The sequence below is a fragment of the Mytilus californianus genome, unplaced genomic scaffold (genome assembly GCF_021869535.1).
Source record: "Mytilus californianus isolate M0D057914Y unplaced genomic scaffold, xbMytCali1.0.p SCAF_2, whole genome shotgun sequence".
NCBI lineage: Eukaryota > Metazoa > Mollusca > Bivalvia > Mytilida > Mytilidae > Mytilus > Mytilus californianus.
In genome coordinates this window covers 80,250,107-80,266,020 of record NW_026262668.1, presented here as the reverse complement: position 1 = coordinate 80,266,020, position 15,914 = coordinate 80,250,107, and the positions used below count along the sequence as shown (strand labels likewise).

At 31.6% G+C, this 15,914-nt stretch overlaps 2 protein-coding genes across 2 annotated transcripts in view; one reads left to right on the top strand and one right to left on the bottom strand.

Moving 5' to 3' along the window:
- The window catches only part of LOC127728294 (ral guanine nucleotide dissociation stimulator-like 1), a 431,288-nt gene that overhangs the window by 211,177 nt on the left and 204,197 nt on the right, over nucleotides 1–15,914 (top strand). The gene's annotated exons all lie outside the window — the stretch shown is intronic.
- The window catches only part of LOC127728346 (uncharacterized), a 50,603-nt gene that overhangs the window by 8,283 nt on the left and 26,406 nt on the right, over nucleotides 1–15,914 (bottom strand). The window contains exon 2 of the mRNA XM_052235698.1: nucleotides 2,229–2,325. Within this exon, the coding sequence (XP_052091658.1) occupies nucleotides 2,229–2,319 (91 nt within the window). The 5' untranslated portion in view covers nucleotides 2,320–2,325. The remainder of the gene's footprint in view (nucleotides 1–2,228; nucleotides 2,326–15,914) is intronic.

The following is a 15,914-nucleotide window of genomic DNA, read 5'->3' as shown; positions in this document are numbered from 1 at the left end:
TTTGGTTCTTATAATATGCCAAAAATCTGTATATTTAACAGAGTTGAACATTTAAATTGTGCGTTTTACTCTTAACAGACGTATAACCGACCCGAATAACAGACCAACCGCCCATATAGCCGCATACTCAATATAGATTAACCGAGTGTCGGCCGTGGGTTATGACGTGTCTTTAATCATACATCATAGTTACTATCATATCTGGTATTTATATACATAAAGTTTGAAGCATTGCACTTTGATTTCATATCGGTCGCAAAGCATTTTACAGACAGTAGATATGAACTAGACATTTTGCCACAAAGTTGTATGACTGATACACAATATTACTCGATTGGACCAATAAATATTTTCATTTACTTCTTTATTGTAAAAGATTAAAAAGGCATATTGTATGAATTTAATGATGATTATTTTAGGATAGTTTAAGATTAATATCATTTTAGCGTGATACATATAAAAACGGGTTTTTTGTTTGTTACCGAGAGTTTAAAAACACACATAGGGAGTATGATTAATCTTTATATGTCTGGAATGGAAATGGAAAGATGCTCGTGACTAAATGTCAGAGTATTCTCAGAACAATCATGTCTAAACAATTATAAAAATTAGCCTACAATCAAAAACATGTATCCGTTCACTTAAATAGAACAAATGTACATATGAGGGAGTCATCCAATCGTTATATTCCAGCCGTTCACTATCGATAGCTTTATGACACGGACGGGTAGAGGGTACTGTAACTTATTAAGATATAAGAGAAATTCAATTTATGCTTTATAGGAATTTTTCAAAACAGATGCCAGATAGCTTATTTTTAATTTATTCTTCAGCCAAAACAGTATTAAAAGTAGTGAGTGTTAATATTATTATATTGCTATTTAGCAATAAATACTATTATTTTAAAATCAATTCATTAGGCTATTTTTCATTTTCATTCCTGAAATTAGTGTAAAATTTAGCTTTTTTCATTGATCGATAAGTAATTTTTGCTTATCAAACAGTAAGACTGCATAAAATTATCAGGAGAAAATTCAAAGAATTATTATAGCTTACTATATGGTATATGTTTAGCTCACTGTTAACGTCCTTATAATGTTCTAGAGTTGCTTACATCTACGTCATTTGATCTCTGGTGGATAGTTGTTGCATTGGCAATCATACTTCGTCTTTTCTTATTTTCATATTCATTGAAGTTTTAGTAAAATTATAGGAAATAACAAGTGTATAGTGTTGTTTGCTAATGATAGGCAAAATCCACTGGCAATACCATGACAATAATGCGAGCGATTGGAAGACAAAGTGATATTAAGTTTAAAACAGGCTTTTCAATGCCAAACCTTCCACGTGCATGAAATTCTTCACGGGTTAGCCCCACCCTTATTACCGGTTATCTTTACGACAGAAACAATATGATATGTGCTCCCGATTGCCATTACATGCAATTGTTTTTGTCACCGCTTACAGCAGATGTTTTGTCTGCTTTTTCGATTGCCATTGCAAAACAATGGATTTTGCGATCCTGTACAGCAGATAACGTCTGCAGTACCGATAGCAGGTGAGAGAATGTGGTTACAGTCTCAGTTTAGGTCGTCCTGTAAAAAAGTGCCAAATTTTTAAGTAAAGTGCGTTATAGCAAAGATACAGTAAAACTATTTTACTATAGTATTTTTCACAGTTGCAGGTAAAGCCATTTTACTTCATTGCTTTATAACACATGAACAGGTAAACCTATTTTACATAAGTGCCTTTATTAAAGAGTTTTCTCTCTATCTTAACCTTTAAAATAAGATATTTCATCAATCACGATAAAAATGGGATAAATTGAGTACATAAAAATTTTACCAAGGAAGAAAAAAAAATCCAGTAAATTTTTAGTATTAAAATAAAATTGGCTGTGAATGAGTAGCCACCTGAGAATTAACCACATATTAGTAAATAATACAATATAAGTAAAGTTAACATGAATGCGTATTTCTTGAAGAAAGGAAACAAAGAAATTTAAAAAGGAAAAATCACTTAAAATATGACTCTGTTTTGAATATCCATTACTATTTATTTGATAATTGCACTAAAGGGGAGAAACATGAAAATCTTAAAAATAAGACGCTAATACAGGTTTACAATTCCATGCTCCTTTTATACAGTCATATGCAGCCAAAAACAAAAACAAGTATTCCCTTCACAATGTCTAATAGTAATGAACTACGGCATAATAATTAACATACCTGTGATGAAATCATTGACTAAAAGAATTATAATCCCTATTACTCCAAAAATATACGTCAACGTATAGTTTCTCATGAACGGCAACTTCATCGTGATCTACAATAGAAATGAACATATTTTTCGATCATAATGCTATAGGTCTATATATTGATTTTATTTTTAAACTTAATATTTCCCTTGGTGCCACCTATTACATTAATAATGAAATACAGACATGGCAGATAGTATTATATTCACGAAATCAGCAGAAGATTTAAACGTATTTGGTTTTCTCAATCAATATAAATAATACAATTGTTGAATTATAAGACGTAATATAGACTCAGAATTTTAAAACGAATGATGTTTATTTTATAATGCTATTTTATATTCTTTTCCACCTCCACTGTTTCGTGATAGATATTTTATGAGGTAGCGTGTTCATTACATTCTCTCATATGTGCCATATATTATGTTTATATCCAATACCACTTAAATGTATTAAATGAAAACAACAATTCACTTTTCAGTTTGTTTCCATGGAAACAGGTAACTTTTTTAGAATTGTCAAACAATATCAGTCCAATCATGTGTGGCGATGATATCAAAGTGATCATCAATTGGAACACAAAATGTTAATGTTTATAAATTAAATCAAGACTTTAATGTTTAAACTGCCACTTGGACGTACAAACTTCACGTAGACTGCTAGTCTCGATGGCGCAATCCGTCTTCTCACCAATACCTCGATACTGGTAACATTTTAATTATACTTTCTGAGAAGAAATTTTAATTATTAAAAAATAAAAATAATAATGGTTATTCCAGAAACAAGGCCGTATGCGCTGAAATAGGTATCAAACGTTTTAATAGCGACATGATAAGAACATTTTGTGTTTACATTTTGATATTCACGTTTAGAGTTTAGACTTACTAGAACACACCCGCGAAATCGGAGTTCGTGACTGAATTCAATAAGTATGTATATTTTAGCCGGGATTTTTAGTATTCGTATTGTCATCTGCTATAGTGGTTGGCAGTTTTCTCTGCTTGCAATCGGTTTCTGTCTGAACACGTCCTTGTTATCTTAATTGGTTTCTTATTAAAGGACTTTTATCGTGAGCAGCTGGACGGGTGTCAGCAAAGCTCGCTTATCCTTCTGGAGAACATAATTTTTTCTATAGTTTTATTTGGGGCGATTATTTTATCCCCTTAGTTTCTAAAGAAATTTTTGGCATATTTTGTGATGCAAACTTTAACGCTTTATCAGAAAAGTTTACAAAACACATTATATTTCACATGTTTATGCAGGAACTAGAAACTCGTTTTTATCTTGGAATAATAGACTTTATATTGGGGATAAATAGCGCCCTTACCACACCATTTGTTCTTTTGACAGTTACTTCGAATTTGGATTTTGATTGCCCGATTAGTACCATTTAACTATTTTATATCATTTTAGATGAAGAACTTCTATAGAGCAAGATCTACACTTCAAACGTATGGCAACACCAATATCAAACTTATGAAAGTGTGGCTTTCTTCAAGGTGCGTACTCTGCTGTCTATTTCGTCTCACTGGGCATGCTAAACTAAGAAGCGATCTTATTAAATGCAAATGATTTTTAATTATCATCATAAAAAAGTAATAGTAAACTAACTTCCAACTTAATTAGTTAAAAAAATCAAAATGAAAAGTAAATATATAGGATACAATGATTTAGTTACTAGTAGTACAATGGAATTGAAAAAAAAAATATGGGATGAATGCATTTGAGATAATATTACTACAGTCTTTAAAATGACATCATCGGAAGTATAGTCAATTCTTTTTTTATTGCTAAGAAAATGTACGTTGTATATATACATCTGTTTTAGTCTTGCGTTTTCACGGAGTAAAGATATAAACAAAAACCATAGCATTCAATTGAATGTATGTACATACCCAGATTTTTTTATTGTTATAACTGATTAATAAATTATAGATATCATCATTGATTTTTTATACAAATCATTGAAACTAGAATGAGTCATGTAATTATATGGAATCAAACTTTACACTTAAATGAAGTCAGTGGCAAATATTACATGCATATTTTGACGAGATTGTGCTTACTCCACAATGCTGCGTGCTTAGTAGAGAAGCAACAAATATTCCAATTTTCAATTCTTTGATTTGACCCGACCGGGGATGGAACCCATGAAATCGAGGCAAGCACGCTACCACGACACCAACGGGGCGGGGCGTTTTTCTTTGAAATTTGAAGGAAAGCAGATTATATTAAGAAAAAAATCTGTCTCTTTAAAGAAATCCCAGAATAGCATATTAATGTTTAGAATACAAAATTAATAATTTAAATTAAAAAAATTGAAGTCTTCTTCCAATATATGTTCCAAAACAATATTCTTATCAAGTTGTAGAAAAAAAAGCACCCAGCATTCAATTCTATAATGACCATTATACCACCACAGTATAGTCTGCATGCGTACGTATCTATATATGTAAAACGTTCAAAAACATAACACTTTTGAATATTTATTAATGTTACAATTCGTGAAAAAAATCAATACTTTACTTTATCTTTTCCTGAACAGATGTCCACTTAGGAAAGACTTTTGAGATAAGCATTACCTTTAGTAAAATTTTAGTAAAGTTATCATTTGGAAATAACAATGTACACTTACTTGCATACATTAAGAAAAACTCATCGGTTAAAACAATGATGGAGTTATTTCTGTAATGTAGCATACTGAGAAAAAGGGAGTGGGCAATCATTATATACTGAGACAAAGCGAGCTGGCAATCATACCATACTTACGGATTTCTTAATCTGTCATACCAATTAGGAGGTTGGTCATACAGTATAATATTTTTTTCTCGATTACTTAAATTTGTCAGTGCCCACAATTCAGATTAATCCATTAAGAAATGAAAGAAACATGTCTTAATACAACAATAACCCGAATACTTTCTACTTTACAATACAAGTATAAATTAATAGTAGGATGGAGTCTCATTGTCACTCATACCACATCTTCTTACTTATATATAAAGTATTGGCTTGCATGTTTTATGAAACTGTTGGCAAAATGAGTTGCGTGTATGCGAACAAGGTGTGTCTGTTGTACTTTACATGTAATGCATACTAAACTCATGTTTTACATAGCTTATATACCTAAATGGAAATAGCGATTGTATCATATCAAAATATCTCATTTAATAGAGTGAATATGACCATATAAAGCATCTTAAAACATCATCAAATGGAAAGAAGCCAACCTAAGTGATTTGATCTTGACCTTAAATTGTTAATACTAGCAGATGTCAATTATTGTCACCACAACTTAATCCAAATGAAGTATCTAACTGTTCATTTGCATGCAAGTTCTAATTTTCATCTGCCTAAAATATCCAACTGCATCAAGATCTCATTATAAAACTAAATAATTCTAGTACAATTAAATTGTTTGGCGACGTGCAGATCTTCATTTCAGAACTTCATACAAAATTTGAAATTAACAATGCTTAATATTTGCTCTCAGAATCTATAAAAGTCATGACAAATCCCAGGCTTTTATTATCTGTATTTCACATGGGAAATCAGCTGGAGATATATATTAGCGAGAAATGTGCAGGACTTAATGGTATTGCAAAAGTTCTCTACCATTTGTTGACCCATTAATAACATTTTTCTTCAATGTCATTTATTTCTGTTGTCAGTTCTGTTATATTGCTATTAAGCCTTCAAGCTGCGCTTAAGCAAACATTGTTATGCTTGAAGTGGATATCGACAAATGTGTACTTCAAGTATCTATTTTTTATTGGAAGAAGCTAATGGTTATAAATACTGAAATCTGTTTGATTTATCATCAAATAAAAAGATAAGAGAAAATAACCAACGAGACAGCAACAACACAACACAAGAGCATGTATGCTGGAATGCATTTTCAACATAAAACAACGAAAACTGCGGCAGCAGATTACAAGTATATTACTAATTTTACTGCGCATGGTACGAAATTTTGTAACCATCTTCAAAACTTAGATGAACATACATAATACGTGAATTATATATGATTTGTAGAAGAAACATTAAATCAAAATAGATAATATTTTCAAACTCGAAATTCCACGTTTTACCTTAAGACTAGAGACACTTTGTCAATTATGTCAGCGATGATGTAATGACGACTAGGTGTATGCTACAGTTCACCAAGTCTAAAGGTATATATATTATTGCACTTTTCAAGACTCAGTGTAATGTATCATCGGCAAAACCTCACGTTAAATCATCGGTTGACAAAATATATGTACATTCGGAGAATGAAAACCAAAAAGAAGCTACTTGTGTCCGGAGGAATGAAAACCTGGTTTGAATTAAAAAAACAATTATATAAAATGAAAATAATATTTCAGCAAAGAAACGTTGTTATGGGTACCTATCGTGAAATGATAAGTGAAAACACAACTTATTAGGGTACCATTTAGAAGGAAATCTAACTTCAACGAGATAATCTAGAATTAAATGATTTATTTTTCTAATATAGTTTACTAAGAAAACTGGATGAATAAGAAGACAAGGATTAACGACAAATTGAATTATGTTCATTAGGTCATTGTTCATCGTCACGGTACAAGAACAAATTAGACAAGGTAAACACAATGTCACAATTTGTAAATGAAAAACAAAGAAATGAAAGAATTTTGTATATGTTTAGGTGAAATTTCTAGGGAAAGGATCAGTAACTGAGGTTGCTGTCGTAACAAATTTCAGATTAATACGATTATGTAATTATCTATTCATAAAATCGATTGAGCAATTTCAAGAATCTATTTTCTTTTCATTGGTTTCACATGGGATAAAATATTTCTTCGAGGACGGATATGTTGGAATTCAGATTGGCAACAAAATCACAAATGTTATGAAAGGTCCGCCGTATCATCATCATCAATGCGTGGTATGGTAGTATTCAAATTCGTGAGGATTCCATGAATGATTTCTCATTCATTGCTCACATGTATTACATAAAATTGTAGTTTCTGACAAGTTCTTTGATGAATTTAATCAGTCAGAATGTATTTGTGGTCTGAAATCCTTGTTGAATTTCAGATCAACTCAGGACCGCTGGTGATGTATTCCTGTTATATATTATTTCCTTTTTGTAGAAGAAGCTTATAAAAACAAAAAATTACGATGGATTGACAAAAGGCGCAATGTGACGAAGAAAAATCTCACAACGTTAACCCAAAATGGAGATTATATGATTAAAGAATATGATTAGGGAAAGAATGTTCGGTTAGTTGCCAGGTACTTCTATCTAAAGACTACAGGGATTTCGAGCAAAGCCTACAAATTGATACCCCCTGCCATCATTAAAAGAAAAAATCAACGTCTATGATTTGTAATGGGGAACTACCCCCCCCCCCCCCCCCCCCCCCCAAAAAAAAAAAAAAAAAAAATCAGATAAAAAAAAAAGGTGCACAATGGTATTATATGGTTAAAACTTTGACAATGTTTCAATAAATTCTAAAAAGGTGGTTAGGTGGAGTTACAAATTGAGTACCCCTAGATAAAACAATGCAAAGTCTGTGAATTGCTAATGGAAACCCTAGATTGATTCGAATCAAAAGAAAAAATAGGAGGTTTACCATGACATCATATGGGGAAAGTTTCATTAAATTCTGATCAGGGATTTAAGAAAAAAAAACGGATACCAATGTGCATTGTAGTTTGCAGACATGACAAGGACCATGGCATGCTAGCATCATCCCCAATAATCATTCGGATGAAATAGGAGGTGCAGAAGTATCTTATGTGAGTAACATTTTGTGAAAGTGTCACAACATTTTGTCGAGATGTCCGGGAGCGGTTGCGGATACAAAATTGGGTCAAAAGGACGAACTGACGGACTGAGTCATCACTATATACCACCAACTCAAGAAAACAGGGATATAAAACAAATAATCATACGGAATATAAAGCTAAATTGTGCACATTTTTTTCTTGATTTAAAACTTGCGTATCATTTTTCATTCAGGACAAAGGAAAATCTTATCGTACATTGAATACGAATTAATAATGAATTCAATATTAAAAATGTAAAAGTTTCGCTAAAATTCGAATAAATTCTCAAATTGCAAAATGTCAGCTGTCTGTTTAAATTGCACAGTCAGTCTTAAATGAATTGTAATAGTCCGATTTCAATATTTTCCATTAGGTTTTTTTTTCAAACTTTAAGGATTGTCTCTTCGTTGAAAGGTTTTTTACACTAAGAAAACATATATGTCATTAAATTACATGCGAACACTGCATATAATATTTATCTTCCGAGAAATCATTTCCAAAAAAATTAAAAGTCAATATTTGTATCTTTTGAAACTGATTAAGCTCATACGTAAAAGCCCATTTCGGTTCTAGCACTTAACAACCTTTATCCTTGAATCAATTTAGACACACATCATTAACTGAAGAAATAAGAGATGAATAAAACTATAGGTTTGAATCTCTCACATTGTATATTTGAAGCTGGTTGAATTTATTTATTTATTATGAGATACATGTTTCTCCCGAAGAACTCTTTTTAAGTCACCCCATATAAATCATTAAAAGAAACACAAAGTAGTACGGCTAATTTCATCTGAATCTAATTCACACCAGGACCATTTCAAAACGTCTTTCAATCTACACTAAAATTCGCAGTGTAAAAGCTGCATTCGTGTCATTTTATGTTCTTATATCAGTATAGCGTATTTCTGAACATGAAGACCAAATTAAAAATTGCTAAACATGCATGCAAACTGCAATTTTGATAGATTTTTGCGTGAGTGTTTGTTGAAAATTGAAAATCTTTCTATGTTATCATTGACAAATTCGTGTAGGTTTCAACACATTCAGATTTTTGCCATGAGTGTGAAACAAACACGGTTGAAATTGACTATTGATGCTTCTTTTAATTAGGATTATCAGAATGCTGAATAACTGACGGATGGCATTGGCCTACGATATTAATGTGGGTTGTATCGACCTAGTGGAAGTCTGTAATCGAATGAATGATTTCCAGACACGTATAATATAAAGGCATGAGTATATACAGGTTACAAACAACATTTTTAACATGTATATTTTTTGGGGCGATAACATGACGTCATTTAAACGTCATATATCAATTAAAATCATTATTTTCTAATTTGATATCAATCAATATCCATTGAAGGAAAACAGTGAATATTTAATATCCTAATGAGGTTGAAGTAAAATTAAAATAGAAATTATAACTCTGGAAACAGAAGGAAATGAGAAGAAATTCAGTACAACGGGGAATACGATGACAATCCTAGAATTTATTTTTTATTGATATAAAAAAAGAAGAAGAAAAAATGGCTCTTCAGACAATTAGCATCTCCACAAGCCCTCGATTAAAATGTTTCGAACGAAGTCGTGATTTAATCCAACGACCACAATACATTCGATTGTTAGCCGATTTAACTTATACATACGGATTAAATATGTATTCGAGGTAACATAAAATCAAGTCATTTGTCTGTAGGATGATAGTATTTCTAGGGAAGATGTAAACATTTGTGTGCATATTATTTCACTAGTAATTTAGGACATAGGTATGCTATTGAAAATTATGATTATAGTTATATATCTCATACAACTCAAAGTAAAAAGTCACTTGTATTGATGTTGAGCATGTGTCATTGTGTCATATCATGTTTGAAAGACAGACACGCGTATAGGCATCCGATTAGCAAAAAATGTAAAATGGCGATTGTATAAATGTGTCTTATAACTTTGATAACATTCAGATGCGGATCTAGGATTTTGAAAAAGGGGGACCCGCGGGCCCCCAAACTAGACAAAGTTTGGAGTGGTACCGGTAAAAAGTCTGGATTAAACATAAATATAGCTCCATAAGGAGGAGGCCGGGCACTCTGCCCCCCCCCCCTAAATCCGCCTCTGACATTCAGCTTACTCTAAGTGGGACCAGATCTTTGAATTTGACGTGGAATACCACGCATATGCAAAACGTTCTAGTAATGTAAATAAAAACGTATCACCTTTTGTCATTTCAATACATTATTGAAAAATTTACGTTTATGATTATATTAATGCATCATTCAGGTGCTGATAACTTTTAATTAAAGGTGATATAACAAAGGTTTCTTATTATAGTAAGTATCATATTTGCCTGTGTAGGTGTGTCTGTTTGATTTTCATAGATTTTGATAACGTCAGGTGCTGAGTTAGCAACAATGAAGTGCAAGTAGTACACAGATTAAATTATCGATATTCATGACATTTTTTTAAATAGCATTCATTCATCAGTTCTAGAAGAACTTTTGGTCGATAAAGTCTCACGTTTGATTTTGTCAGTTTTTGTGGACTTCCCCTTTTTTTAATTTACCTTAAAGTTCGGAATTTTTGTTATACTTTTTTCCAGCAGTGCCTGCATATGGAGTTTATGTCTCCTAGTTGATATGATACCATATTCCAGGGCATGTGTTTCATATCATCATTTCATTGATAGAGAATATCTGGTCACAATGAGCTAATTCTGGACTTTGTATCTTCTCTCTCTTTTTGTCTTGCTTAAACAATAACTACAGTATAATGTTTAGTTTATGGTTCATTTATTGTTGTATAAAACTTTTTAAAATTCTAATCTGATAGAGTAATGGCAATGAAATGTAGGTACTTCAGTTGTAATTTCAAATCAATCGATCAATGAATAAGATACCAGTTTAGTTTCTTTTGTTACCTATTCTGACATCGGACCCAGGCTTCTTTTAAACTGAGTTTTACTGTGCGTATTGCTGTGTGTTTGTTTTTTCTACATTGGCTAGAGGTATATGGGGAGGGTTGAGATCTCAAAAAACATGTTTAACCCCGCCGCATTTTTGCGCCTGTCCCAAGTCAGGAGCCTCTGGCCTTTGTTAGTTTTTAATTTTAGTTTTTTTTTTTTATATATTTCGGAGTTTAGTATGACGTCCATTATTACTGAACTAGTACATATTTTTGTTTAGGGGCCAGCTGAAGCACGCCTCCGGGAGCGGGATTTTCTCGCTGTATTGAAGACCCATTGGTGGCCTTCGGCTGTTTTCTGCTCTTTGGTCGGGTTGTTGTTTCTTTTGCACATTCCCCATTTCTATCTCATTTTCAAGAGTTACTTATCAAGATAAGATATAAAATCCAGAATCGACCAATCACAAACGTTGTTGCAAATTTGACCTTGTGACGTCAAACAATTTCCCATAATGCAATTATTGCATATAAATAAAAAAAACCTACTAAACATTGCAAATTAAAGTTAAAACGACAAATATACCAATTGAATAAAAAATATTGCATTAAAATGACAAATATACCAATTGAATAAAAAATATTGCATTAAAATGACAAGTTATACCAATTGAAAAAAAAATATTGCATTTAAATGAAAAATATACCAGTTAAATAAAAAATATTTCATTGAAAAATGAAAAAATATACCAATTAAATAAAAAAATATTGCATTTAAATGAATAAATATACCAATTAAATAAAAAATATTCATTAAAATGAAAAATATCAAATTTTTTCAACCAATACCATGCCATAATGCACACATAACGCAGCAAAATCGGATCGTTTTACTTATATTAAAAAAAATCAAATTGAGAGCTTCGATTTTAGTAGGTAATACACTGACAAGCAAAAATCAAATTCAGCAAAACTGAAAACTAAGGAAAGATGTATAAAAACAAAAAAACTTGATTAAAAGCGTAAGTCGAAAAAGCTTCACTGGATATGGATTGAATTCGAGGTTTCGCCTTGCCATCCTTACTTCAATAAGATTGGTTATTTGTTGTTTTGTGTTTTTTGTCTTTTTGTCAGTTGTTTTTGTGTTTAGTACTAATTTGATGAGTCATGTCCTTTCCAACTGATTTTCACAGTTTTTGTTTCTATGTTGTGTTGTTACAACACTATCCAAGGTTAAGAAAAGGGGCAGGGAAAAGGGGGGTGAACGATCACAAACTCCTTATTTCTATATTTTAGTAAGTGCGACTAACAATGTAATTTTTTTTTCGTGAGCTAGCAAAGCAGTGAACAAGGCAAATAGAATAATTTTGTGTGAATGGCCTAACACTTTACAACGTTTTTATGCTGAAAATCTTAAAATACATCCAGTTTATTCATGAGCAGGAAAGAAAATTAGTAACGACAAAAGATCTAAATTTTTGAAATTACTTTTGTACCCTCATATGAACTACGTAACTACCGAACCCTTGTATACTTCATACGATGACAACTTGATCATGCCTTATGTTTATCCAAGTATAACAGCTGTAGCTACCCCCTCCACACGCACATATACACACAAACGCACATCCGTGACCTCTTTCGTTTGGATAATTTTAAATTTTAAAGAAAGAATTAGCATTTACCTAGAACTACTACTAGTTCTTTCTTTCCTGACCGAACACTAACAATATAATGTCTTAAGCCCATGTTCAAAAGGAATGGAAAAGAAGGATATTGTGTATAATTTATTAAAACACGAATTCTCTACACGTACCTATCAACACCCAAAACTAAGAACTAACACACTTATTGCTGTTTTTCATTTCAAAGTCAACATGAGGCCTTCAGCCTCGAGGAAACCTGACATCCCAATGCATGCTTTAGACGAACCATAAGATTGAGCGGAATTCTTGTCAGTAACGCTATGTTTAATGCAAAAATCAACAGATTACGGACAAAGGAATCTAATAATACTGCCATTATGTGTCTTAATGTTTGTTTCATATTTAGTTATTGATGCAAATCCGAACAGTCATTTTAAAAAAGTATACCATCCTAAGATGGCTATTTTATGGCGCTTGACATTGAATAACAACCATCAGTACATTGTAGCATGCTATACAACATTCAATAGTCTCAGTAAATCCTGTTATTACATCCTTTTATGATTAGATTACATGTATTTGCTTTCACAACTTGTCGTGCTATAGTATCTTGTGTGGGAAAATTGTGAATAATCTACTAGTTTTTGTCGACGAGGTGTGGTATGATTGCCAATGAGTCAACTGTCTATTAAGACCAAAGGACAAAGATGTGAACAAATACTCCTTTTATTCATTTTTATATCTTTACAGTTAAAACAAGACTATGAAGAACCAACCTGTCGTTAAAATTTTGATGTTGCCCTGATATTGAGTCGAATGGACGTAATATTTTAAAAGGTCCATACTCAAAATCGTAATAATATTCTTCAGAGCTCAATAGAAAGATGTCAGAAGATACGTAGGCAATCAAAATCACAAGACGACGAGGGACATACAGTAGTATGATCAAATGAAAACTATACGGACAATATTCACAGAAATCAACAAAATACTAAGGGTAGAAAATTCATGAGTACACCTTTCACTAAAACGTTTTCAAAAACTGATTCTTAAAAAAACACTATCATACTTAACACTTAACAGACCAGTCAGAAATTATTGAAATTACGTCCGTTTGGCCATACCCATCAAGATATGAGCCTAGGCTGTCCTTCCGCCGAAATATCGAAACGACATTATCTTCAAGATTCTTGCATTTGTTTCAACATTGATTTCTAGTACTTGTATTCTGAACAACACAAAACCAAAGAAACAACGTCTACATTGCGGCATTTTACTAATACAATAATAACATTTACTATGGTATTGATATAGATATGGATTGCAATGAAAATGTCAATTTCAAGAAGTGTGGCAACTATTCAGAACGGAAATAATATAAACATGTTCGTTTTCATGCGTGAAACATGTATTGTCTAATTCAGTAAAACGCAAGTTCTTTTAAAGACAAAACAATGTAAGATAAGAGGACATCTCGGAGATTGTATTTGATTAATTTAAAATACCTCTTCATAGTCATTCTGTTTTAGACAAGTGCCAACAAATGTGTAACAATGTAAACAATTCTATTATATTAAACCTAGATTGATTACAAGGAATACAAAGCAAAAAGACTTACTGCCGAAGAAAATCTGTAATTGTTGTTATCACGTTACCAATTTGTAGAAAAATATAATACAACAAAATATCTTTTTGTTTCAGGATTTGTTTTTGCCATGTGTGAATGATAATAGTTCGCAATTCAAGAGAATTTCTGAATCTACAGACGGATGTTATTAATCTATACTTTAAAATATAAAAAATAACACTTAATAAATTTTATGCGTCCGAAGCTCTTTTCTGGATTTAATTTCATCAGGAACGATCAAGTAAAAATATTGAAATTCAGGGATGTATTATACCCAAAATCTATGAGGAGATATATGACCAGAAAAGAAACAGCTTCAAAAGATATAGTACCCAATACATTCTTGGTCAAGAACATTACTCATTTTGGAGTTCTTGTGATTCCTAAATTTTGTTTGGTTACTTTGGTTTGTCCCTCTAATCGATTAATGAGGTTTTAACATCGTATATATTTCGCTAATTCAACAGAAAATGACAAATAAACGATGCTTCATATTTCCATGTGATTTGAAAAACTGAACATATTTTCAGAAAATATAAGATACAAATCTAAAGGATATTCAGGATTCAGAATCAATTTTTTTTTACATTTAATGATTATTTCATGATTTTCTAGCTTTTAATATTGCTAAATTTGAGATTTGAATCTTAAAATACAATGAAAATTCCGTTTTCAAACTTGATTGACTTTTGAATGTGTTGACTATGTCGTTTTTTAATTTCGTTTACAACTATGATATATTGAATTTTAAGAATTTTCATTCAAAATGTTAAAACATCTTATTGTCTTTCACAATATTTGACTTCTAGTCAACACCAACATTTCGAATCGACTGGTTGGAAATACAAAATGGATTCAGATATTGAAATACATTTTTTTTATATTCCATTCTACAATCATTCTTGTCATACATGTATATTCAGTATAATGATAATTAAAAGTCAATCTATTATTGTAACATAATGAAGTTAAGAAGTCCCCCAAACGAAAGAACATAAACATATGTGGACTCACCCTATATATATTTCAATTCATCTGGACATGTCAAGAAATACATGGTTGAGGGGTGGGGATCTCAACCATTCTAAAGATATTTGATCATTCACAAATGACAGTAGTAGGAATTACCCATTGGGACTTACCCTATTATATATCTTTTAATCTATCTTGACATGACAAACAAGACAATGTGTGGTTTAGGGTCGAAAATCTCCCCCATTTTAAAGATATTTAAACAGTGCCAAGGGTTCGGATAATCCAAGAGGATTCACCCTACATATAATGTAATGCATCTTGAAATATCAGAAATAGATAGTTTAAGGGTGAGGATATCAACTATATTTAAGGTTTCAGAAAATTCTCATATGGCAGGTGGTTGGGGGTATGCCTGGTGATTCAACCTTTATAAAATTTAACATACTAGTGTCTTGATTTGTCAATCAATAAAACATATGGTGGAGTTATTGTGTTCTCAACCAGTAACAATACACTTGAACATTCCCCAAATGACTGGAATACTTACCCCACATATCATTCAATTTATCTTGACATGACACAAAAGAAAATATATGGTTTAGAGGTGTGAATCTCAACCATTTGCAAGAAATTTGAACATTTATAAGTGCAGAGGGTTCTGATGAACTCATAGGACTCACTCTACATATAATTCAATGCATAATGGAAGCAC